The sequence below is a fragment of the Puma concolor genome, chromosome C1 (assembly GCF_028749965.1).
Source record: "Puma concolor isolate L17-30 chromosome C1, mPumCon1.1.hap2, whole genome shotgun sequence".
NCBI lineage: Eukaryota > Metazoa > Chordata > Mammalia > Carnivora > Felidae > Puma > Puma concolor.
In genome coordinates this window covers 92,805,516-92,830,802 of record NC_141674.1, presented here as the reverse complement: position 1 = coordinate 92,830,802, position 25,287 = coordinate 92,805,516, and the positions used below count along the sequence as shown (strand labels likewise).

General features: G+C 40.6%; 1 protein-coding gene across 2 annotated transcripts in view; it reads left to right on the top strand.

The window, feature by feature from the left end:
• The first annotated feature begins 2,472 nt into the window (after positions 1-2,472).
• LOC112869352 (mitochondrial adenyl nucleotide antiporter SLC25A24) overlaps positions 2,473-25,287 on the top strand; it is a 60,506-nt gene continuing 37,691 nt past the window's right edge. The window contains exons 1-3 of one of the 2 annotated variants that reach the window (XM_025932468.2): positions 2,473-2,799; positions 20,016-20,142; positions 24,345-24,432. In XM_025932468.2, the coding sequence (XP_025788253.1) occupies positions 2,617-2,799; positions 20,016-20,142; positions 24,345-24,432 (398 nt within the window). In that variant the 5' untranslated portion in view covers positions 2,473-2,616. Of the gene's footprint in view, positions 2,800-14,805; positions 15,522-20,015; positions 20,143-24,344; positions 24,433-25,287 lie in introns of those variants that run through there. The other variant, XM_086717725.1, reaches the window with a different exon arrangement.

Here is a 25,287-nt window from a genome sequence, read left to right as displayed (position 1 = left end):
AAAGGATCACTGGGGCTTTTGCATAAGTGCAACTCTGAGCTGGTCCTGAGACTGTATTTCCTAATAAGCTCCCGAGTGATACTGATGCTGCTGGTCTGCAACCATACTTTTGTGTAATAAGTCACAAACTGTTTTGATTTTCACAGTGATATTTTGAACTAAGAATTCTTATTCTGTTTTACTTATGTTTAAGTCAGATATTAAAGTCAGATTTAATGAGGTATAATTTCCACAGAGTGAAAGTAAACCTTTTTAGTATACACTGCTGTGCATTTTAACAAAGTGACAGTTGTGTAACCACCACCAGAATCAAAACCTAAGCAACTCCATTACCCCCAAAAGCTCCCTTATGCTGTTACATAGTCAACACCTCCCACCCCCCAGCCCCTGGCAACCCCTGGTCTGTTTTCTGTCCCTATAGTTTTGCCTTTTCCAGAATGCCATATAGCGTGTTGTATGGTGTAGTGAGACACTCCTTGTTATCACTGTGTTCCACTGTATGAATGCAACACAGATTGCTCATCCATTCACTCATTTAAGGACACTTTGCTTGTCTTGGGTTTGGATGATGATGAATAAAACTGCTGTAAACTTTCTTATACAAGGCTTTGTGTTTAAAATAAATTTTCTCAAAGTTTTGACAGTTAATTCCTCTAGTTACTACAAAAAAAGAAAAAAGAAAAAAACCATTTAAGTCTGGGAGGACTATTTCAAGCAGCCTCTCTTCGAGTACAGAGTATCCACAGTGGTGGTTAAAAGAGGTTTTTAAGGACAGATAGAAAATTTGATGTGGTTAGAAGGCATTTCCAAAGGAAGAGGATAATTGATAACAAGATTGGAATTCAGAAGTAGTATGAAGAGATTGGTCTCACAATGATGTAACTAAACAGGCAGTCCTCAGTTTACAAACTCTAGATTCGCCTGTGCCTTCAATATATAAACTGGCACGAGGGGAAGTGATTTCTGGGTCTGAGTTCCTGGGTTTTGTTGGAAGAACTAGCCTTGTTTAGTTATTCAGAGGATGTGGGGAAAGCCTTATAAGTACAGAGTTATAGCTCCTGCAGATAAGAGGAATGCAACAACAGTTTCTATTAAGCGGCTGGTGGATGAACAGGGAATTATTACAATTGGTGAATCTCATTTTATTGGCACTTGAGAGTATTAAGACCTTTCCCACACAATGTAAAACCCTGTTGTTATGAGGCAGATATTCATACTCTTATGTTACTGATGAGAGGCTGATAGAGAAGCTATGCCACATTTCCAAGTTTGCACAGCAGAAGAATTAGGACCCTGCCACTTTCTCTCTATCCCCGGTGTTCCTTGTCTTATTCCATGTTATGAAGGAAGTCCTAAGCCATGTAGCTGTACCCCTCTTGAAAGAGAGGGGCCTGAGGTCCTCCTGGTAAGTGCTGCTGGCAAATGCTCCCTATGATTTGTCAGGGTCAGATCTTACTAAGCTGTAGAGCAAAGTAGTCCCTCTTTTTACCACTGCCCACCTGGATGAACGTAGATCTTTTCTGCCAAAGACCCTTCAGTTTCTCCTTTTTTTTTTTTTTTTTTTACCCCCAGTTGTGTTGAGACATAATTGACATGTAATACTGTATTAGTTTTAGGTGTTTTTTGTTTTTTAAATTGCTTTCAGCTTTAACTTGTTTCTTCTTTTAAATAAATTTTTAATGTTTATTTTGAAGAGAGAGCGAGTGGGGGAGGGGCAGAGAGGGAGGGAGACAGGAGACAGAGGATCCGAAGCAGGCTCCGTGCTGTTGTCGCAGAGCCCATCGCAGGGGCTCCATCCCATGAACCCGTCTGATCCTGACCTCAGCCAAACTCAACAGTGGGGCGCTGAAAGTACTGTGCCACTCAGGCGCCCCCTTAACTTCTCTGTTTCTTAAAGAATTCCCATCCCAGGTGTGCAAACACCCAACTTCCTCCTTTTTGTTAATGGAAAACAGGCCTGGAAGTGTAGTATCTGTGGAGCCACACGAAAAAGTCAGATATCTGGGCCGACCGACATGGCTCACTTTCCATGCAGAGAGGACTACCTCCGGGCAGCTTGCTGAAACTCCAAGCTGTTAGGGAAAGGGGGGCGTGAAGTTAACCTGAGCTTCGAACGTCCTCTCCCCCCCGCCCCAGCACTTAACCTGCGGATGCTAAAACCCCCAGCCTCTGGGGGCTTGCTCCTCGAACTTACACCTCTGACAGCTCCACTGGGCGCGAGCAGACCTCCTCCTCCCCGCACCCCCCACCGCCCCCCCCCCCCCCCCCCCCCCCCCCCCCCCCCCGCTCCTTCCCCAGCCCCGTTGCCACCGCCCCTCCGGAGATCCACGGCAGCCCTTTCACTTCCTGCTCGGCTCTAGGCAGCGCTAGGCCCGCCCCTCCACGCCTCTAAGGGAGGCCAGCGCCGGGCGAGCTCCTCCCCGAGCAGCAGCTGGCGCGGCCACTCCCTGCGCGACAAGCCGGGCTGGGTTGGGGTCTTTGCTCCTGCGCCCTGCACCCGGCTGTCTCCTCGCAGCCAGGCGGCGGCCGGGACGCTGGTCCTCGTTGCACCCGCCACCCCCCGAGTCCTCGCCCCGGTGACTCCCCTGGGCTGCGCCGCCCCGCGCCTCCGGGACCATGCTGCGTTGGCTGCGGGGCTTCGTGCTGCCCGCGGCGGCCTGCCAGGACGCGGCGCCGCCGACGCGCTTCGAGACCCTCTTCCAGAAGCTGGATCGCAACGGGGACGGCGTGGTGGACATCGGCGAGCTGCAGGAGGGGCTCAAGGGCCTGGGCGTCGCCCTGGGCCAGGATGGCGAGGAGGTGGGTGGCTGCTGGGCGCAGCGGGAGGGCCGGGAGGGCTGCGGAGATTCTGGGTGCGGGCTGCAAGGAAGGCGGAACTGTGCGGCTTCCAGCCGGCGATCGGGTGCCGAAGCTCGGGAATGGGGCGCGGGGCCAGGGTCCCCCGGGACCGGTGCTCGTCACCTGAAAGCCTCCTGGTATTTTTCCAAAGGAAGTTAGCGCAGCGAACACTGTAGCCCGCTCTAACGATTTAAAACGTCTGTACCGCAGTACTTTTGTGTGAATGCATCCCGGCTCTTTCACCTGCCTTTTTGCAAAATTTAATCATAAACAATTTTTTTTTTTTTTTTTTAGCTCTCATTAAGTTTTTTGTTTCTTTCGGGTTTTTGTTGTTGTTTGTTTTTCAAGTTCTCAGACTTACGTGGGCTCCAGGTTCTGTAAAAAAGGCTCACACTTTGTGACACTCAGAAGCTGCTTTGTTACACCAGCTAGTTTTGTCTAGTGTTTCAGAACTTGTGAAAACCAACCGTGTGTTTCCTGCCAGCTAACTGTTGAGGACAGGCAACATTCCCTTGTTTAAGACCTTCTTAATGTCCTCAGTACATATATTGACCTAAAGGGTTGGCCTGTCGCTGAGCAGTTTCAACTCCTATGAGTCATTTTGATTGTGCCTCTGAAGTTCAGCCCCCTTAGCGGGGTGGGGATACTTGGAACCTCGCCAACTGCTCTGAAACATAAGAGGACACTTCAACATTCCCTATCCCAAGAGGGAAGGTGATTAAACTATAAGAGCCAACAACTGTTTCACAGTTACATTTTAAGCTACTCGTTCAATGTCTTTAGTAGTTCCCGGCCCCCCGTTAGTTTACTATTTCTTACCGAGGTCAGGCTTATTAGTAAGTTACAATTTTTAGAAAACTGTCTATTTTGTCCAAGGTTCATAATATTCACTTACAGTTTTTAAAAAGTTCTGACTATGTGTCATTAAGTTGTTCAATTTCATTTCTGATATTGATCTCCACCCCCCTCTTTCAATTTTGTCAAAGATTTTTCTTATTTATACTTTGAAAGAATGAACGTTTGGTACTTTTTGCTGATGGTTTCTTTGTTATTTTTTTCCCACTAATTTGTGTCTTTCCTTCTGCTTTCTTGGGGCTTACTCATTTGCTCTTTTTCTAATTTTTTCAGTTGAATGCTTGATGACTTAATTTTGAACTACAGTATCCCTTTAATCACTTTTTTTAGCTGCATCCCACAAATTTGTATTTTTGTTATTTAGTTCCAAGTATTTTCTAATTTCCAATGTGATTTCATCATTAACCCATGAATTATTTATTAATTTTTAGATTTTTTAATTTTTTTGAGCGAGCGAGAGAGAGAGTGTGTGTATGTGAGTGGGAGAGGGGCAGAGAGGGAGGGAAACACAGAATCCGAAGCAGGCTCCAGGCTCTGAGCTGTCAGCACAGAGCCTGATGCGGGGCTCGAACCCAAGAACCATGATCATGACCTGAGCTGAAGCCGGACACTTAACCAACTGAGCCACCCAGGTGCCCCAGACCCGTGAATTATTTAAATGTGTGCTTTAAATTTCCAAAGATACGCTTTTTTGGTTGGTTCTTTGAAAATATGAATAAAATAGACAAACCTCTGGTAAGGTTGATTAAGAAAATAAGAACTTAAAATCAGAAATAAAAAATGCCTTTAGTTTTCCAGAGTTTATATATGAACAAATTATAAAGTAAGTTGTATAAAATTATGTGAATGCAAACATAGAATAGGATGGCATATATTTATCGCTATCACACACATATACATAAGCATAAAATGTATTTTATGCATACATATACACATATATAGTATTACTCCCTGTGCTTATGCTAGATATTATTAACTATTCCCAGCACTCTTTTTTGACTTCTTTTTTAAAAAATATTTATTTATTTTTGACAGAGAGACAGAGTGTGAGTGAGGGAGGGGGTAGACACAGAATCTGAAGTGGACTCCAGGCTTTGAGCTGTCAGCACAGAGCCCAATGTGGGGCTTGAACTCATAGACTGAGATCATGACCTGAGACGAAGTCCAGCACTTAACTGACTGAACCACCCAGGTGCCCCTTGACTTCTTCAATAAAATGTTAATAATGGTAGTGGCACTTGGGTGACTCAGTCAGTTAAACTCTGACTTGGATTCAGCTTGAGTCATGATCTCATGGCTCATGAATTCAAGCCCCTTATTGGGCTCTACACTGACAGTGTGGAGCCTGCTTGGGATTCTCTTTCCCTTTCTCTTTACCCTTACCCTGCTTGCACACTCTCAAAATAAATAAACTTTAAAAAAAAGGTCAATAATGGTTATTTATGGATGACTGGAGTTAAATTACCTTTTTACTTTTTTCTTCACAATTTTTGTATTCAATTTTTAAAAATAATTGTATATTATTATGATTAGGGGGAAAAAGAGGTTTTTGTTTTGTTTTTATAAGTATCACCTCCTCTGAGATGAGCCTTTTTGGGCCACCCTCTATAGAAGAGTTGATCACACCCTACTATGTGTAAGTCATTTGTCTCACATGTCACTACTGTTATCATTTTCAAAAGGTATTATTTTCAGTTACTGCCTGTGCCCTCCAATAAGACCAACCATCTCGAAGATAAGGGTCATGTCTTAGTCACCTAAACACTGTAATACAAAAATATTTAGGCCTGTGATTTGAAACAGCCTAAACAAGGCAGAGGCCCATTTGAAATAATTGCAGAAAAAAAGATAAAATTTAAGGGTAAAGCAGTTGTTAGTACTTGTATTTCCAGCCTATGTAGGACAAGATAACCAAAAAATCCTCCTATTGCAAGATACAAAGAAATGCTGGATAAAATAAGAGAAACATCTTTTTTTTTCTAAATGAAGACTTATTTTTTAAGATCAATTTTTAAGTTTAATTGAGAGGAAGGTACAGAGATTTCCCATATACCCTCTGCCCTTACACACATGATATGCATAGCCTCCCCTATCGTCAACATCACTCAACAGAATGGTGCTTTTTTTAAACCAAGAGTGAACCTACATTGACACATCATTATCACCCAAAGCCCATAGTTTACCTTAGGGTTCACTCTAGGAATGTATATTCTGTAGTTTTGGACAAATGTATAATGACATGTATCCATCATTACAATATCATACAGAGAATTTTCACTGCCCTAAAAATTCTGTGCTCTGCCTGCTCATCCCTGTCCCCCATTGCTGATCTTTTTATTGTCTTCATAGTTTTGTCAGATACACATCTTTTTACATGCATAAGAAAATAGGAGAAATCTAAGCAAACTGTCTGGGTTTGAATCTTGGTTCTGCTACTTAACTAGTTAACTTTGGACAATGTTCTTTTTCTCTCTCTTTTTTTAATTGAAGTATAGTTGACACACAATGTTACATTAGTTTCAGGTGTACAACATAGTGATTCAGCAACTCTGTATGTTCTGCTGTGCTCACAAGTGTAGCTGTCATCTGTCACCATACAACACTATTACAATACCATTAACTATATTCCCTATGCTGTGGTTTTCATCCCTGTGACTTATTCATTCTGTAACTCCCCTTTACCAATTTTGGCTTCATCCCTTTCTGGACAATTTTCTTAACCTCTCTTGCCCCAGTTTCCTCAACTGTGACAGAAGCAACATTAGTTCCTATATCATAGGGTTATTGTGAAGAATAAATGAATTAAAATATGTCAAGTACTTATAAAACTGCCTGGTACCTAATAAGCAATCAGCCATTAGCCTTTATTAAAAATTTATTTATTTATTTATTTATTTATTTATTTATTTATTTATTTATTTTTAGAGAGAGCAAGCATGAGTTGGGGAGGGGCAGAGAGAATCTTAAGCAGGCTCCACGCCATGCTCAGCGTGGAGCCTGACATGGGGCTCGATCCTACGACCCTTATTTCATGACCTGAGCTGAAATCAAGAGTTGGGTGCTTAACTGACTGAGCCACCCAGGCATCCCAACAATTAGCTTTTAAATTATTATTAAAAATTTTTTTAATGTTTATTTATTTTTGAGAGAGAGGCAAAGAGACAGGGGTGGGGCAGAGAGAGACAGAGACACAGAATCTGAAGCAGGCTCCAGGCTCTGAGCTGTCAGCACAGAGCCTGACCATGGGGCTCAAACTCATGGACTGCAAGATCATGACCTGAACCAAAGTTGGACACTCAACCGACTGAGCCACCCAGGTGCCCCTAGCCTTTAAATTATTGACTATTGTTACTACAATCTGTCATGAAAGATGTCAAAAGCTCCCTCTGTGATTGTGGATTTGCCAACTTCTCTTTATAATTCTGTCAATTTTCCCTTTTATATTTTAAAAATAGACTATATAGTGGACTATACTACTGGTGTGTTCAAATTTAGCATTTTGGTATCCTCCTGGTAAATTGATCCTTTTATCAGTACACTGTCTTGCCTACCCTTATAGCATATTTTTCAAATGCCTGAATTATTATACCACAGTGTCGTCCTCAAACAGTCATTTCCCAGATCACCACTGGGAAATCATCAGCATTGGGCTCCCACCTTGTGCAAAACATTATTCTTGTGCCATAGTCCACTCAGGGCTCTTTGCCGGTTGGGTGATGAGTGAGCCAGTTGCCAGATCCCATGTTATCACCTCTTGTGTTGAACTTCTCTTGTACTGTCAGTTCTGGTCTTCTTAGGGGAAGAAACCCAAGATGGGATTGAGTGTGCAAAAGATTTATTGGGAGCAATGCTTGTGAAGGGTAAGGAGGACGAAAAAAGGAGTAAGTCGAGGGGGTCTTAAGACCATGACATAAATTTAACCCCTGTTAGAAGAGTTGAAGAAAGAATGATTTTGGAACAACTTTAGGTCAAAGCAGTGTTCTTAGAAAGTCTCAGCTAAGATAATAGGGAGTCACAGGGCAAATGTTGTCAGTGGAGTCCTGTGTCACAGGCTGCCCTGTGCTGGTCCCCTACTGTGGCCAGTGTTTGGTTGGAGCAGCCCAGGGCAAGCACATACTTGGTGTCAGAGCTGTGGCAGCAGGGTCCAAGGGTGTGGCAAGGCCAGCCGTCAGTCAGCTCTGCTCCCACATCAGTTTCCCTTCACGGGTGATCTGACCTAGGCACCAGAGACCTCTCCTTGTGCCACGCAAATCTGCTTCTCTACATCATTGTGGGGAATACTTCCTCATTGTTCTCTCTCTCTGTTTCTCAGGGAGGTCAGTGGGACAAACTACAGTCTCCATTCCAGTCACAGCTGGTACTCATTTCCCTTCTTGACTGTCTAGTTTTTAAAAACAATGTTTATTTATTTATTCTGAGAGAGAAAGAGAGTGAGCCGGAGGGCGGGGGTAGAGAGAGAGAGAGAGTGAGAATGAGAATGAATCTCAAGTTGGCTCCATGCTCAGTGTGGAGCCTGATGTGAGGCTCAGTCCCACAACCGTGAGATCATGACCTGAGCCCAAGTCAAGAGCCAGACGCTTAACCGACTGAGCCACTCAGGCGCCTCTTGACTGTCTCCTTTAAATTCCACTCATGCTCAGCTATAATACCTGCAGGTCTTTGTGACTTCCGGTGTGCCCCAAACCTTCATTTGTCAGGGGTCTGAGCTTCTCAAGCCAGTGTTGCTGCTTGTGTCCATTCACAGTTCTAATTGGGCAGTGGAGTACCAGGTAGCGTTTGTGGTGTCCACATGGGTCACCTAAGTTCCATACCTATTCCTGTTTGTCTCCATTGCATAAAAGCAGCCCTGTCTCCTGCTGATCGGGGTCAACTGAAACCTACTAAAGCAATGACTTCTTTTCTTGCCTGTTGGTCCCTGGACACAGGGAGTTCCAAGTGTCCTGGTGGTAGCTGTAGCTGTGGTTCAGGGGGACCCTTGCTGTATTCCCTGTTTGGGGACTAGAAACTAACCCTGTAAAGCCCAGAGTTGTGGGAGCAGGAAGCAAAAAGTCTCCCAGTGGGTCACATGGAATGCTAGTAAGTGTGACTGCTCTTGCTCCTACCTCTTGGTTCCTGAACTCACGTTTTTTTCCTGTTGGGGGCACAGAACCATACAGAGGTCTCTCATCTCATACATATACTGCATCCTGAAGGGTGGCAACTCACTTTGGCCAAATATTGTCTCCTCAGTGCTTCAGTTATGGTTTCAGTAGGCCCCTCTAGCATCCTGTGAGGATGGCTGCTTCTGGACAGTGTGGTGTGTAATACGCCAGTGGATCCCTTGGTCATGGGCCTACTTCCACACCTCTTTTACTATGAAGCAGATTCCCTGGTCAGACGCTGTGTTATGTGGGGATTTCAGGCCTGTCAATCAGGTATTCCATAAGCCTCCAGATAGGGGAAAGGGAAACCCCTACCTGGAGGAGGTTATCTGTTCCTGTGAGGATGAGCCAGGTGCCCCTTCCAGAACAGAAGGCCTCAGTACAGCTGACTTTCCACTTAGTGCCTGGTTGGTCTTCTTGAAAAATTAGTGTCATATCAGAGGAAGACAGGCCAGATCCTCAAAGACATTTTGGGCCTGTTGAATGGTTTGGCTTTTATATGAGCAATGGGAGCCTTGAGAGGTGTTAAGTAAGAGCGGGACACAGGCAGACTGATGTTTTTAAAAGGAAGATCACTGTGGTGGCCGTGTGGGAAATAAGTGGAGGAAGAGAGGGTTAAAGCAAGCCTGGGAAACAGTAGCTAACCAAGTAGTTGGAATTAGGATCACATGGTCAGTCTGTATGGGGGAGAGTTTCAGAGGCATAGGTCAAGGGTTTGCATAATGTCGAGGATTGGGGAGATTATTTACTTGAGTACCTAGAAATGAGAACTATGAGGTGACTCTTCAAGGGAAGCCTAATAGTTTGCAGCTAAGACAAATATTCAGCATGAAGTGAAATCTCTCTAAATTTCCATCTGATAATATCTCCTCTCCATGTTTCCAAGCGTTTGTAATGAATTCAGTAATTAGAAGACAGCAGATTTCTGTTTAAGTTCTTTTAGACCTTAAATGGAAAGAATATGGAATATAAAAGTAGAGTGTAAAAGAGAGTCTTAAGGAGTACAGCTAACCATTACTAAGTGTTGCAAAACTACCCAGGGAAAAGATTTCAAAGCAAGTTCTGCTTTTTAGAATATTTTCTTTTTTTAAAAAAAATTGTTTTTTAATGTCTATTTTTCTTGAAAGAGAGTACGAGTGGGGGTGGGGGTGGGGCGCAGAGAGAGAGAGAGAGGGAGACACAATATCCAAAGCAGGCTTGAGCTGTCAGCACAGAGCTTGATGCAGGGATTGAACCCACAGCCGTGAGATCATGACCCGAGCCGAAGTCGGATGCTTAACTGACCAAGCCACCCAGGCGCTCCTAGAGTATTTTCTATTTTTTCCTCCTCCCTCTCCTCCTCCTTATTGTTTTTCGTCAAAGGCTACATTAGAGCATTCTAAAATACAGTCCCAATGTTTGGATGCCATTTGAGGTACTCTAAGGAACAAGTTTTAGAACATTAAAGAATAGAGGAAATAATCTGAATTTTAATTTACCCAAATGGAAATTCTGAGGAAAATAAACTGATGGGGAAGAGTCAGCAGTTTTAGCTGGAATTATGCTTATTTTGTTTCAATTTAGAAGAAGAATTTGGAAGAATTTGGAACAGTGTAGGGCCAAAACCAAACCAAAACGAAAAAAACAACAAATGCCCCAAATTTTGAATTCAGGCAATAAAATGAAAAAAGGGGATCTTGCCCAAAGGATTTTACAGATATTTTTCCTCCTTCTCCAATCTTGGCATCATTTTAGTGACTCCTCTTTTAGTAGTATGTGGAGGAGAATGGGGGTCAGGTTTCATACAGTATGAAGGTATTCCTGTATCCAGGTTCAGAGTTGGCTGATTTAACAAATCTGTTTAGTTAAGCAGGTAAATTACAGGCAGTTTTAAAACTAAGTTGTTTGCCATATTTTCATGCGCATCAAGTCTTACTGTAACTTTCTTAGGAGAGATTTATCATCATAAGGGGTCTAGGACTCTCACAGCAGAGACTGCCGAGAGCAGGAAGGGAAGTAGCATGGCCAACGAGGTCCCTACGTGGTGTGACTGTGTAGTCCTGGTCAAGTCACTTAACCCTTTGCTTTACTTTCATTATTCTTAAAATGCAAATATCTTTCTTGGACAGAGATCTTTTTTTTTTTTTAAGTAGATTTCACACCCAACATGAGGCTTGAACTCACAACCCTAAGATCAAGATGCTAGCTGAGATCAAGAGTTGGACACTTAACCGACTGAGCTCTTGTCAAGATCACATGTGACTGGATATGAAAGTTCATGTAGAAAAGCCTTTAAAATGTGATGTCACAGGTACTAGATGATGGACTTGAGGACCCTCTGTCCTAATGGGTTTTGAGTGTATGCTAAACGATTAGGCAGTGTCTGACAGGTGGTTGGACTGGACAGCCTGATTTAAGGGGTCTTCCAGCTCTGACATGCTATGATTGTTTTGATTCTCTGTCTATAAATTTTATATTTACAACTACAGATGGAATAGGGTCACATACAAAAACAGTAGCTTAGCAAATGTGTATTGCTTTGCATGCAATTTCTTTTCAGGGTTTTACTCCATGACATAATTCCTCTGTTAACAAGAGGAATTTATTTCATTAGCATTTCAGTTGTCGGAAACATTATTACTAAAGAGAATATGATAAAGAAATCATAGAGGTACATTTTAGGACATCATAGCAGGGAGATTATGGTATAAGAAAAACAATGAATTCCAAATACATTTATGTCAAATGTTCTAAAATATATAACATCTGTATCTTTTGTTTTTTCTCCTTATATTCTAAAATCTTATCCCTCAAGGGATGACATCTTTATTTTGGAAAGAATGAAAAAAATGGAAGAAGTCTTTCTTAAGGCATAAAATACCCATTCCATTTTGGTAGCAGTCTACCTGTTAGTCTTCTTCCCAAACCCCAACATTCTGTTTCCCTGATTGGGCCACAACCATGGACACTTGTCTCTTTATTTTCTTTTCTCTGCTTGGCATTGCTCTCACTTCCTCTTTTCTGCCTGGTAAATTATTACCCATTTGTTCAAGGCTTCAGCTCACCTGTATAATTTTACCCTAGTGCACTCAGAATTCTTTCTTTTTATTTATTTAAAAAATGTTTACTTATTTTTTTTTAATGTTTATTTATTTTTGAGAGAGACAGAGACAGAATGCGAGTGGGTTAGGGGCAGAGAGAGAGGGAGGCACAGAATCCAAAGCAGGCTCCAGGCTCTGAGCCGTCAGCACAGAGCCCGATGTGGGGCTCGAACTCACAGAGCTGTGAGATCATGACCTGAGCCGAAGTCAGATGCTCAACCGACTAGGCCACGCAGGCGCCCCCATTTACTTACTTTTGAGACAGAGAGAGAGAGAGAGAGAGAGAGAGAGAGAGAGAGAATATGAATGAATGAATGAGTGGGGGAAGGGTGAAGAGAGAGGGAGACAGAATCTGAAGCAGGCTCCAGGCTCTGAGCTGTCAGCACAGAGCTCAACACGGGGCTTGAACTCATAAACCGGGAGATTATGACCTGAGCCAAAGTTGGGTGCTTAACCGACTAAGCCACCCAGGCACCCCAGAATTATTTCTTTACTGGACAGGACCTATGAACACAGCGAAAGGATTTGTTGAGAAAGTTTGATGCCCCACTCTGAACTGTAGACGATCATACCTATTTCATTCACTGGTGCAATGTGTGTGGTGGTTATTATTATGAGCTGTGGAATTAGTTAGACCACTTGTGACCTTGGGTGAGCTATTTAATGCCTGGAAACCTGAAATGTAAACTAAGAATGGTAAGACCTACATAGTAGGTAGCACAAATATTAATATCATTCAATTAATGCTTTGGAGTAGTGCCAGACACTGTTCAATGAACTGGGGACATAGTGGTGAACAAGACAGACAGGGTCCCACAACCGTGTCCTCACAGCTTTCTGTATAGGAGGTCTGTGTTGGATGGATGGGTGGGGGGTAATTATAAGCAAATAAGGAACAGGGTAATTTTTAAAAGTGGGAAGAGCTAGCTATTCAACAAAAATAGTTGCCCTTTTATTAGATGAAACTGTCAGCTCTATTTTTTGCTTCCTCCTATCAGTTCTGTAAGATTCTGTCAGTTTTCCTTATTACTCTGGCCATTACTTTTGTCTTTTCTCCTCTGACCACTGGACTCTTGTGTCCTGTCTGGATGTCTGTCTTCTATGACTCTTTGTGAGTACGTGCCTTCTCTGCAGTGCACAGGGAACCTGTGGACTGTGCAGTTCCCTTTTGTGGGAGAATTCATTCTTGATGGGGCCACAGCACATCTAATGAAACAGCATTAAATGTTTACCACTGCTCAACAGCTCTGGCTGGGGTCGGGGTTGGGGGGGGCTGTTTATTGCAAAGCCTACTGTGGTACTTAGAACTAACCATAGCATAACTTCCTCCTAGAGGCAAACCTGTGGGTGTTTTTCATGGACATGTGACAGGCCTCTTTATGTTGTCAGTACTTGACAGGGTGAATAAATGGAGCAAGAGCTAACAGATAATGGTTGAATTAAATTTTCTTTGTGAATTAAAAAAAATTAATTAATTTTTTGGAGCAGTTTTAGGTTCACAGCAAAATGAAGTTACAGAGATTTCCCATATACCCCCTCCCTCCACACATGCATAGCTTCCCCCATTATCAACATCTGGCACCAGAGTTGTACATTTGTTACAATTGATAAACCTACATTGACACATCATTATCACCCAAAGTCCATGGTTTACCTTAGGATTCACTTTTGGTAGTGTTCTGTGGGTTTGGACAAATGTATAATGACATGTGTCTATCTTTATAGTATCATACAGATCGTTTTCACTGCCCTAAAAAAATCCCGTGCTCTGCCTATTCATTCTTCTACCCTTTCCCCCAACCCCCTGGCAACCACCAATCTTTTTAATGTGTTCATAGTTTTGCCTTTTCCAGAATGTCATATAGCTAGGATCATAGTATGTACTCTTTTCAAATTAGCTTCTTTCACTTAGTAATATGTAATATGCACTTAAGTTTCCTCTGTCTTTTCAGAGCTTGATAGCTCATTTCTTTTTAGTGCTGAATAATATTCCATTGTCTGGATGTACCACAGTTTACTTATCCATTCACGTACTGAAGGCCATCTTGGTTGTTTCCAAGTTTTGGCAATTATGAATAAAGCTGCTATAAATATCTGTGTGCAGGATTTTGTGTGGTTGTAATTTTTTTAAGTTTATTTATTTTGAGAGAGATAGGATCCCAAGCAGGCTCAGCATTTTCAGCCCAGAGCCTGATGTGGGGCTCCATCTCATGAACCAAGAGATCATGACGTGGGTGGAAATCAGGAGTCAGACCGTCAACTGACTGAGTCACCCAGGCTCCAGTGTGGACATAAGTTTTCAGCTCTTTTGGGTAGATACCAAGGGCGTGATTGCTGGATTGTATGGTAAGAGTGTGTTTAGTTTTGTAAGAAACTGCCAAACTGTCTTCCAAAGTGGCTGTGCTGTGTTGCATTCCCACCGGCAATGAATGAGAGAGTTGCTGCTGTCCCGCCTGAATTTTAATATTCAACTTTTTAAAGAGTATTCCATATTTAGGTAAACAAATTACATAAAAAATGGGAGTTTTTACTGTGAAACTACACTTCTACATTTCCAGTAGAGCAGGGGAGGGACCATAGGTATATGTATAGGGGAGCCAGAGCCCTCAGTGGCTCTGGAGAGTGGGATTAAGAAGCCACATTGTTTATGAAGATCTCCTGACATCCCTCTGAGATCCCAGCTGACTTAACTTCTGTCCATTTTGAGATTATCCTGAGTGTGCTGCCAACATCTGCAAGGGTAAAGCTGGGACCCTGGCAGTTAGAGTAGCCTTGACCCCAAGCCACTGCAATGCTGGCTGAAGATAAAGAACTGGGGGTGGGGGTGGGGTAAAATCACAGAGGCAAAGCCCAAGTAGGCAGATTTTCATCAGGTTCCTAATTACTTATCTTTACAACAATATTATGCGCCTCAGCCTTAGAAGGCTTTTCTAAAAAGGTGTGACGAAACAACCTAAAAAAAATGTTGGACCTTACCACCAGTCAATGTGGCCCTACAGTCCATGTCCTAACCATCGCTTACCCCCCCTCTCCCCGCCCCAACCTTTTCTCTAAAAAGAATATCTACCTTTAGAGACAGTCCTATGCAGAGGTCCTTCCAGAAGTTTGGGGGAAGGACACAAGTTGTCCCTTCTAGGCTCCTCCTGGAGTGGGGTGAAAACCTGGGCGTCTCATCCGATGACCGCCCAGTGCAGGCGGAGCACCATGGCCTCTGCCTGGAGCCAGGCCCCCAGCAGTGAGACCTCCCGCGCACGGATGCACCTCGAGCCTCTGCCCTGGAGCCCTTGCGATGGTCCCTCCCCTTCCTGTTTTAATCTCGAACAAGGAGCCTGGGGGGAGTGGCTGGGGAGAACACTGCTATCATAGGTCCCTGCCAGCTGTGCATGTGGTGGGCAGTATCTCCTTCCTCCTTCTCACTTCCACCTCTGGGAAACTGTTGGAGTACACAGCGTGGTCCACTCCTGACGCCAGAGACATCCCAAATGGATCCCCTTTTGAAAAACTCTTTCGGTACTTGGACCATAATGAAGATGGGACCCTGGACATCCTTGAGCTTCAGGAAGGCCTGCAGGATATGAGGATCATTGATTTCCTGGAGAAAGGGCAGGTGGGCCTCAGTGGGGCTATGGTAAGAGAGCTGTGGGGCTGGGAGCTCTGGACAGGCTTGGGGAAGCCAAATTGACACGTTCCCAATTGACCTGCTGATTACCCACGTTTTACCATATTAAGAATAACTCTACACAGCTAAAACTTTTCTCAAGCATTTTCTCATTATTTCCCCTGGCCCTCATAAAACTTCAAAATTCAGATTGTTCTCAAGATGTTGGCTAAAACCTTGTTTTGAGGAGGTCACCTTGTTCAATATACTCACCTGTTATTAGTAGGGTGAATGGGCTTCTTGGCCAATGATGTTCCTTCCTCACTTTGGGGAACTGGGATAATCACCATATGTGTGTTTGGGAGGGGAGTGGTAGTTGGAAATCATCTAATATTATCTTTTGGTTTTTGTTTCTGGAAGGAGGGCATTCAGTCTGAGTGGCTTGTAGTCTTGGGGTTTCACCACTGCTGACCTTTCCTCATAGCATGCCTAATTAGCAGACTTTTGAAGACTGAGCTCAGGCATCATTACCTCATGGAATCCCTCTTTTTTCCCAGCTGCCTAGATTATGGGTTACTTCTCAGTATGTAATGCCTTATACCTGTTTCAATCACTGTATTTCCAAATTATTTTCTGTTTGGAAATTAGTATTGAATAGAATTACTTTCCAATTATATTTGCTCTTTGGGTATCTACACCAGTAGAATGGCAGATTCAAGACCATGAGGACCATTGAATTCATTTCAGATCATTGGTATTTTGTTCTCAAAAATCTCTTGGCTGAGTTCTGTCGATGTTAAGATTTAGTAAAATTCTTCTTACTAGCTGTGTGATCTTTGGGAATCTTTATTTGAATCATCCAACCAGTGATAGATCAGTTGTACTTTGGGCATGTTCTCTATGTCAAGCCCTGTGCCTTAGTTTCTTCATTGGTAGCATCAGAGGCCTGGATTGGGTATTGTCTGTGGACTAGGCCAACCCAAAATGTTATCTCTGGAAAGTTCACTCAATTTTTTAAATTCCTAAAACAAAAACTAAAGTATTCTTCTTTTTAAAGCTAAATATCCTTTTTAGGCTTATTTAAAGCCACTCTTGCACTTAGATTTTCAAGTGTGACTTGTGTTTGTTTACTTGATACAAACTATGCTTTTATAAGAAATTCTGGTTTAAGCCATAAACCAGTTCAGTTCTTGAAACATTTTTTTTTCTTGTCAAAAAACTTTTTTTGCAAATCTTTTGTTTTTGGTAAGAGATGGTGTGAGCCATATAAAGGCTTTGTATACCCAGTGATGATTGATGAGGGCTCACATATTAAAACCAAGGAAGAGTTAATTCTGGAGGACTTTCAGCAACTACACAGAACCTTATACTTCCGTGGAACACTGATGTGGCTTTTCCTCAGGCGACAGTGACATCTTTAGGGGGTTCTGATGTGAGTTTTCTCCCACATGTCTCCAGCTTCCCTAGTAGAAAACTCATTTATATAGATTAATAATTCAACCAATTAAAAAATAGAAATGGTACTTATGTAATGATAAGCAAGAAAAGATACAACTTTTTATTCTGATAACTAATAGGTTTTTTGAATAATGTTTTATTTGGCTTTTTACTGTGAAGGGGGAGAGACTGAATACACAAGTATGGACAATGGTTTGCCCATATTTAAAATTGAACTTTGGCCCACAACTTGTAGCAATCCACTCAGGAAACCAACCCATTTTCTATAATAAATGATCCAGGCAACCAACCTGCTATAACTAAGACTTACCAGGAGGCCAGATTGTGGTCTCTAGACAATCCAGAAAGCAAAATAATAACTTCTGTAATGACCCCAAATGGCCACAGATTGATTGATAACTGACAGCTTCTGTAATTTTTATCTCCATTTCCAACTTAGGACCAGAAAGCTGAATAGGTACTCCTAACCAATCACACAGGATGCCCCCCACTTCTAGTTAGCTTGCCTATAGCTTCCCCAGGCCAAGAGCTGCCAATCAGGGCACACCCGAAGCCTCCCTTTTCCCCACTATAAAGCTTGCCCATTCTGTGCCTGCCTTTGAGTCTCAGCCACAACTGACCATGGCTGATTCCCTTGCTATAAGTAAGCTCAGAACAAATAGCCTTTGCTTTTCTCATTTGATATGCCTTCATTTATTTCTACAGAGGAATACAAAAGAAAATTCAAAAGGGAAACCCTGGTCTTTCATATTTTTGTAAGTTGGAGTCCTTATTTACCACAAGAAGGGTTAAAGTAATATGGGTAAAAAAAAACCTGTTAGAAAATAGTGTCGGGATGTCTTTTAACTTGTAATTTACGAAATGATAATTGTTCCCTGATACTTCCATTGACCAAAATACAAACTTCTTACAAGAAACTTGAGTATGTACATGGGGCCTCAGAATGCTGTGACATTTTCTCTTGAGTTATGCTCATCTCAGTATATGTATTTGAGGTGAAATCAGGACATAATTTCCAGGTGAAAATGATCCTCAATCTAATTTATAACAGCAAATAGCAGTAATTATTTTTCAGTGATAATATAAATGTAATTGTTTTTAAAGCTGTAAGCAATAATTGGTGGTTTTTGAATTCAGGCTATTTAGTTTGCAGATGAGAGAATCCTGTTCACACTAGGTTAAACAAAAAAGGCTAGAATTCTTGCTAGATACCTTTTATCAGATTGGGGAAACACCACACTGTTTCTAGTTTGCTCAGAGTTTTTGATCATGAATGATGTTGAATCCATCAGATGGTTTCCTGCATTTATTAAGATGATCATATGATTTTTATTCTGGTAATGTGGTAAATTACAAGATTTTTTTTTAATTGTATTAACCTAACCTGGTATTACTGGAATCCATTCACCTTGTTGTATGTAACTATATGTATCGTACACAACTATATATATATAAAATCATATATATACACATATAATGATATATAATATATAAAACTACATATAAGTAAATACAAAACTATATGTAAATAATATCCATTTTATGTGTAGTATTATAATTTTAGATATTGTCATATTTGATTTGCTAATATGTAGGATTTTGCATCTATTTCACTAATGACACTGCTTATAGTTTTCCTGGGAATGTTTTAAAATTACAGATTAAAATTTCTTTAATACTTATAGGCCTCCTCATATTTTCTGTTGTATCAATTTTTGATAAGTTCTTTTTTTCTAGGCATTTGGCTATTTTATCTTGATTTCATATTTTTTGATATAAAATTGTTTATAATATCTTTAATAGCTGTAGTATCTAGTGATTTTCACTGTCACTATCATTCGTTATTTGCCACTTTCAGGGGTTTATCAGTTTTATTGGTATTCCCAAAGAGGCATCATTTATATTACTGATCGTCTCAATTACACATTTTCTTCATTTTACTCTTTATTTTTTTCTTTCAGCCTTGTTTCAAACTTTTTTTCTGAGTTTTTGAGATTGAGGTAAGCCTCATTGACTCATCATTGATTTCTAGCCTTCTTCCATTTCCTTTTTTTTTCCTAATATTTATTTATTTTTGAGAGAGAGTGGGAGAGAGGCAGAGAGGGAGATAGACGATCTGAAGCAGGCTCTGTGCTGACGGCAGAGAGCCCAATGCAGGGTTCTAACTCATGTGAGAACACGACCTGAGCCAAAGTTGGATGCTTAAGTGACTGAACCACCCAGGTGCCCCTAGCCTTCCTTCGTTTCAAATTAGGCATTTAATTTTTAAAAAATGTTTATTTATTTTTGAGAGAGAGACAGAGACAGAGACAGAGAAAAAGTTGAGGAGGGGCAGAGAGAGAGGGAGACACAAAATCTAAAGCAGGCTCCAGGCTCTGAGCTGTCAACACAGCTCACGAACCCACGAACCACAAGATCATGACCTCAGCCAAAGTTGGACGCTTAACCAACTGACCTACCCAGGTGCCCTTCAAATTATGCATTTAAAATCATAAATATTCCTCCAGGCTTTTGTTACATCTTACGGAGTTCAGATCCTTTTCTTTGAGTCCAAAGCTTGGAGGTCTGGCCATTTCACATTCTGCAACGAGGCATTATTTCACAACGAGACATTATTTTCTCCACAAAGTGTGACCATTAAACTAATAGAGTCTATAAGCTTTGAGTGGGTGATTATGAGTGTCTTACCAGGCAGAAGGTTTATATTTTGAGTGATGGTGGTAGAAGGCTTGCTTGTAATATCAAATAACATAATTTTATTTCTTTCTCAAAAGCAATGATTTGTATTAATAGAGATAGATAGTTTGATATGACAGCTTTTTATAAGGATCATTTTTTGGAAAAGATTATTTAATTTTGGAAATCAAAGGGAAAAACACTATTTTAGACATTTAAATCCTATACTAAGTCAAGTGTGTGTTTTTTATCTTGGAGTTTATAAAATGCATGTCTTCTGGAAAACAGGCAATCTGCTCGAAGTGTTTGTATGTCCAAATAATTTTGCAGTTTAGCCTATTTAAAACTCTTTTTCTTCTTTTTTTGTAGAAAATCTTAACCACTGGTGATATCAACAAAGATGGAAAGCTGGATTTTGAAGAATTTATGCAGTACCTTAAAGACCATGAGAAAAAAATGAAATTGGCATTTAAGAGTTTGGACAAAAATAATGATGGTGTGTCTTTATTTTCTATTCATCACCAGCTATGAAGAAGCCCTTCTCATACTTCTAACAGTATAAAACAATGTGTTTTTGGTCTCTCTTTTTTTATTTGGCAAACAATTGTTAATAGTGTGTGTGTACTTGTTTTTCTTAGTGAAGTGATTTTCTATAGGATTTATGTCTTAGTGAAGAAAAGACAAAGACATAGCTTTGTCTACTGAATTAAAAACTGAGTAGGGCGGTTTATAAGATGTTCTCTATGGAGTATTATGCCAATTTGACTTAAAGTTATAGATTAAAAATAGTTATGTTTCCTTGCTCTCTGGGCAAGAGATATTTATTTTTATTCATATATATTCTACAATTTAAAATGTTAAATATATTCTAAATATAAAATGTTATATATTCTGAAATTTAAAAAAAATTTCAAATTGTCTTACATTTAATAGTCTTTTGAAAGAATTAATTTAGAGCAACTGTTCTCAGATCATGGAAATTGGGGAAAAGTACTAGATAGACATTTAAATATGTGTCTTCTTTTCTTTTATAATTAAGCGAATTCTACCTCCAGTGTGGGGCTCGAACTCACCACCCTGAGATGAAGAATTGCATGCTCTACTAACTGAGCCAGCTGGGTGCCCCTAAATATGTATCTTATGACTGGAATTATGCTTTCACTATTTAGATTAATAGTTTGGAGTTAATGGAGTCCCACTGTGTAGAGCAAAAACAAGTGCCACAGTAGGAGAAAGGGAGGGGTCATGAAACCCTTATCACTCAAGGCAGCCTTTGATAGGAAGTGAGAATTTATTTTTTAAAAATTATAATGCATAAGAAACTTAATAAAAAAACTAAAATGGATCCTCAAACCCCTTCCTATATATGAGTAGTCAGGGCCATTTAATTCACAGACTTGTTATTCAAGAAACACATTAAATATATTGAGGAGAAAATATAGTTCACAGTTGGGGTGGGCAATTTTTTTGGTAAAAGGTCAGTGGGTAAATATTTTCGCTTTGTGGGCCATGTGGTCTCAGTTGCAGCTACTCACCTTTGCTGTCATAGTGCAAAAACAGCTCTAGACAAAATGTAAATGAGTGGACATGACTGTGTTCCAATAAAACTTTATTTATAAAAGCAGGCAACAGGCCTCATTTGGCTTGAAGGTCATAGTTTGTTGGCCCCTCGTTTATACTGAATATAAACTTTAGTTAGGCATAAAGTAAGTTTCTTCAAACAACTAAACCTTTGAATGAATTTGATGATGGTTCAAGTCTGTGACAGTCATCTAAGAAGCTGAGTTTGAGGTGGAAACTAGTCCGATTCGAACATTTGTTACCTTCTCCTCTAAGCCTTACACATTATATGTCCCCAAGTCTAGCCTTAGTCCAATCTTTTAGCAAAATGCAGTTCTTACTATCAGCTTTACTTCTCTACAAACATTCATCCTATGTTGAACCCATTACAGTTCAGTCAAATAGGTAGGACTGTGTGTATAGTGTTAAGGCAGGCAGTTGCTGGGAGATGGAACCCCCTCAGGATCATCTGCCAGATAAGCAGAGGTGAATCATCCCAGTATGTAAGTTGTGCACATATCAGTTGTTCATTCCAGAAAATTCTAAATGATCCAGAGGAAATAATTAAAGGTGAAATTTTATGGTACATTTGTAGTAAATGAAAACAGTTTTCCCTTAATATATCTTGTTTGTAGATTTTGAGATAGTTTCTTATTGTAAGTTCATATTTGTGTTTATCAGGCTTCTTTTTTTTAATAGACTCTGGAGACTCTATTCTCATATATATATATATATATATATATATATATATATATATATATATTTAAAGTTCATTTATTTATTTTGAGAGAGAGCTAGTGAAGTGGGGGAGGGGCAGAAAGAGAATCCCAAGCAGACTCCGCCCTGTCAGTGCAGAGCCTGATGCAGGGCTCAAACCCACAAACCACGAGATCATGACCTGAGCCAAAATCAAGAGTCAGCCGCCTAACCGTCTGAGCCACCCAGGCACCCCTGTTTATCAGACCTCTTAAAGCAAAGCATAGTCTTTCCTCATTTGTGGGTTCTATATTTGAGAATTTGTCTACTTGCTAAAATTTAACTCCAGAAGTAATTCCAAAATCAATGCTTATAGCATTTTTTCAGTCCCTCACGGACATGTGCAGAGTAGCAACAAATTTCATTTGCTTGACAAGCACATTTCTAGCTGAGAAAGAAGAAAGTGATGCTCTGCTTTCTTGTTTTAGCACTCCTACTGTAGACAAGTGTCCTTCTGCAGTCTATTTAGTGCCATGGTTTTTTGTTTTTGTTTTTTGCATTTTTGTGCTTTTTGTTGGTGATTTTGCTGTTCAAAGTGGCTCCCAAGCATGGTGCTGAAGTGCTGTCTAGCATTCCTGAATGCAAGAAGGCTGTGATGTGCCTTAGGAAGAAAATATTAGATAAACTTCATTAAGGCATGAGTTGTAGTACTAATAGCCGTGAGTTCAATTGGTATTGAATCAACAATATAATATGGTATTATGTAGTACCATATATTTATATACACATATAACAAGATTTTATATTGACAAGGCTTTGTATTGATTGATTGGTGAAAATACTGTGGTCAGAGGCTCACAGGAACCTACCCCTGTATTTCCCATAGGAATAATGGCTCAGTATTTGATAATTCAGGGATTATAGTGACCTTGTAGAACATAACTGCCATGAATAATGAGAATCGGCTGTATTTAAGAGTGCAATTATAAAGGGGAACATTCAGGGGTGCCTGGGTGGCTTAGTTGGTTAAGCATCCGACTGCCGTTCAGGTCATGATCTCATGATTTGTGAGCTCAAGCCCTGTGTCAGGCTCTGTGCTGACAGCCTGGAGCCTGTTTCAGGTTCTGTGTCTCCCTCTCTCTGCCCCTTCCCAACTCATGCTCTGTCTCTCAAAAATAAATAAATGTTAGAAAAAATGAAAAATAAAGGAGAATATTCAGAGTGGTATATAAGGAATTTCATTGCTAACAAATAGATGCCTCTAACTGTTCTTACATTGTTCAGATTCTCGTGTTTCTCTTTTCCTCTCTCCAGGAAAACTCTCCAAATCCTGGGATTTCTTTTTTTTTTTTAATTAATTTTTTTTAATGTTTATTTATTTTTGAGAGAGAGACACACAGAGCATGAGTGGGGGAGGTGCAGAGAGAGAGGGAGACACAGAATCCAAGGCAGGTTTCAGGTTCCAAGCTGTCATCACAGAGCCTGATGCAGGGTTTGAACACATGAACTGCGAGATGATGACCTGAGCTGAAGTCAGACGCTCAACTGACTGAGCCACCCAGGTGCCCCTGAATTCTGGGATTTCTTCAAAGTCCTTCTCTTAGATGAAGTCTTTCCTTTCATCGCTAACAGTCATTTTTGTCCTCCTCTTTTCCTGGAGAACTTTGCCATTAGTACTAGTTTGGCATCGGACCCTCTCATGCTTTGTTTTGTTTCATCCTATTTCATGTATATCGATGTTGAGATCATGAATCTGTGAGTTGCTTGAGGGGAAAGTAGTATTTAATGCTCCAGTTTATTGCTTCTATTTTCTCTTTGTTCCTTTCTTCATAGTCCTCTCATTCTGTCTATAAACATGCTCTGATTTCTTTAATAATAATAATTTTCCTTCTTCCACTCTCCTACTATCCCTGATTTCTTTATTTTTACTGCCAGATTTCTCAAAGGAATAGTCCCCACTCTTGGGCTTCGTTTGGTCATTTTCTACTTCTTTTTAAGCCAGTGCAATGCATCTTTATGCATATGAGATGCCTACTCATTTATCAAAGTATAGAAGTGCAAAGTTGTGAAATGAATAGATCCTAGTTAATGTAATTTACTTCGAAGTTAGAGTGTCTTGATTTGAATCTCAGTTCTGCTGCTGCTTAATGCTACTTGATCATGCCACATAAGCTTTCTTCTTTAGATGGCATATCATTATTCACCTATGAGGCTTTATGATTTTTGAATGAAATAATGTCTATGTACTTGTTTAGTCTATTTGTTAAATTTTGAGCTGGTGTGGAAGTATGTATTTAAGCAAACCTATAACTCACCTAGATTCATAAAAATTTTGCCTGAGTCCAAGACTTTCCATTACTAAATGAGAGATGTAAAATTCATGATTTCTAAGATCCTTATCAGTTCTGAATCTGAGTTTATGCTCTTTTTAATTTTTTAAAGGAGTAATTGAGGCTTCTGAAATTGTCCAGTCTCTTCAGACATTAGGTCTAACTATTTCTGAACAACAAGCAGAGTTGATTCTTCAAAGGTAAGCTCTTTCTCTTACTGACAATTGTGGGGGGTTCCTTGATGTTAATTTTATGTTTTTTTATTATTTTTAAGATTTTAATATCTTATATTAGAGATCTTCATTTTAAGTATAGCTTAAAACTCCCTACATCTTACCATTCCTCATGTACATTCAATATCTTTCTTTGTCTTCCTTTTAATTTTGTATGAACACGTGTAAAGCGTAGGAGTGGAGGGTGTGCCTGGCTGCTCAGTTGGAGAAGCGTGAAACTGAAGTCTCACACACCCGTATCCTACCTTCTGACCCCTCTTCCAAATTTTACGTAGTGTTTCTCCCACTCTACTTGCTTTTTGACTTACAGATCTCTGGCCCTTTGTTTACACTGGTTCCTCAATATCTTGATCCATTTCCTTCCACTTTTTCACTCCTCCTTTCTCCCATCCCCAAACCATCCTACCAGTTGCCTTCTTTGCCCCAACATTTGGGCTATTAAACATTTCTAGAGAAAAATGAGACTGTATAGATTAGTACTCCTAAAAGGCACAGCCTTTATTCTCTACCAGACATTCAGGCTGAAGCTTTGTGTGTCTGTGTTCCTGGCCACCCTTGTCTTCCATTCCCCACAGTGATTCTAAATGTTTACCGTGCTATTCCCACCTGCCACTCTCTGTCCATTCTCTGTGGCTTCAAAGAGCAAGTTCAGCTAGGCATGGATGAAATCTGTTGACTCTGCTCTCTCCATGTTTCTTTCAGTTCTTTGAATTCTCTAAAAGTCTTTTCCAACTTTGGAGACTTTCACTTGTAATTCTCACTGCTTAAGGGACTAAATGCCTCCCGTATGTTTGATTTCAGTCTTCATGTCAGAGAGATCTA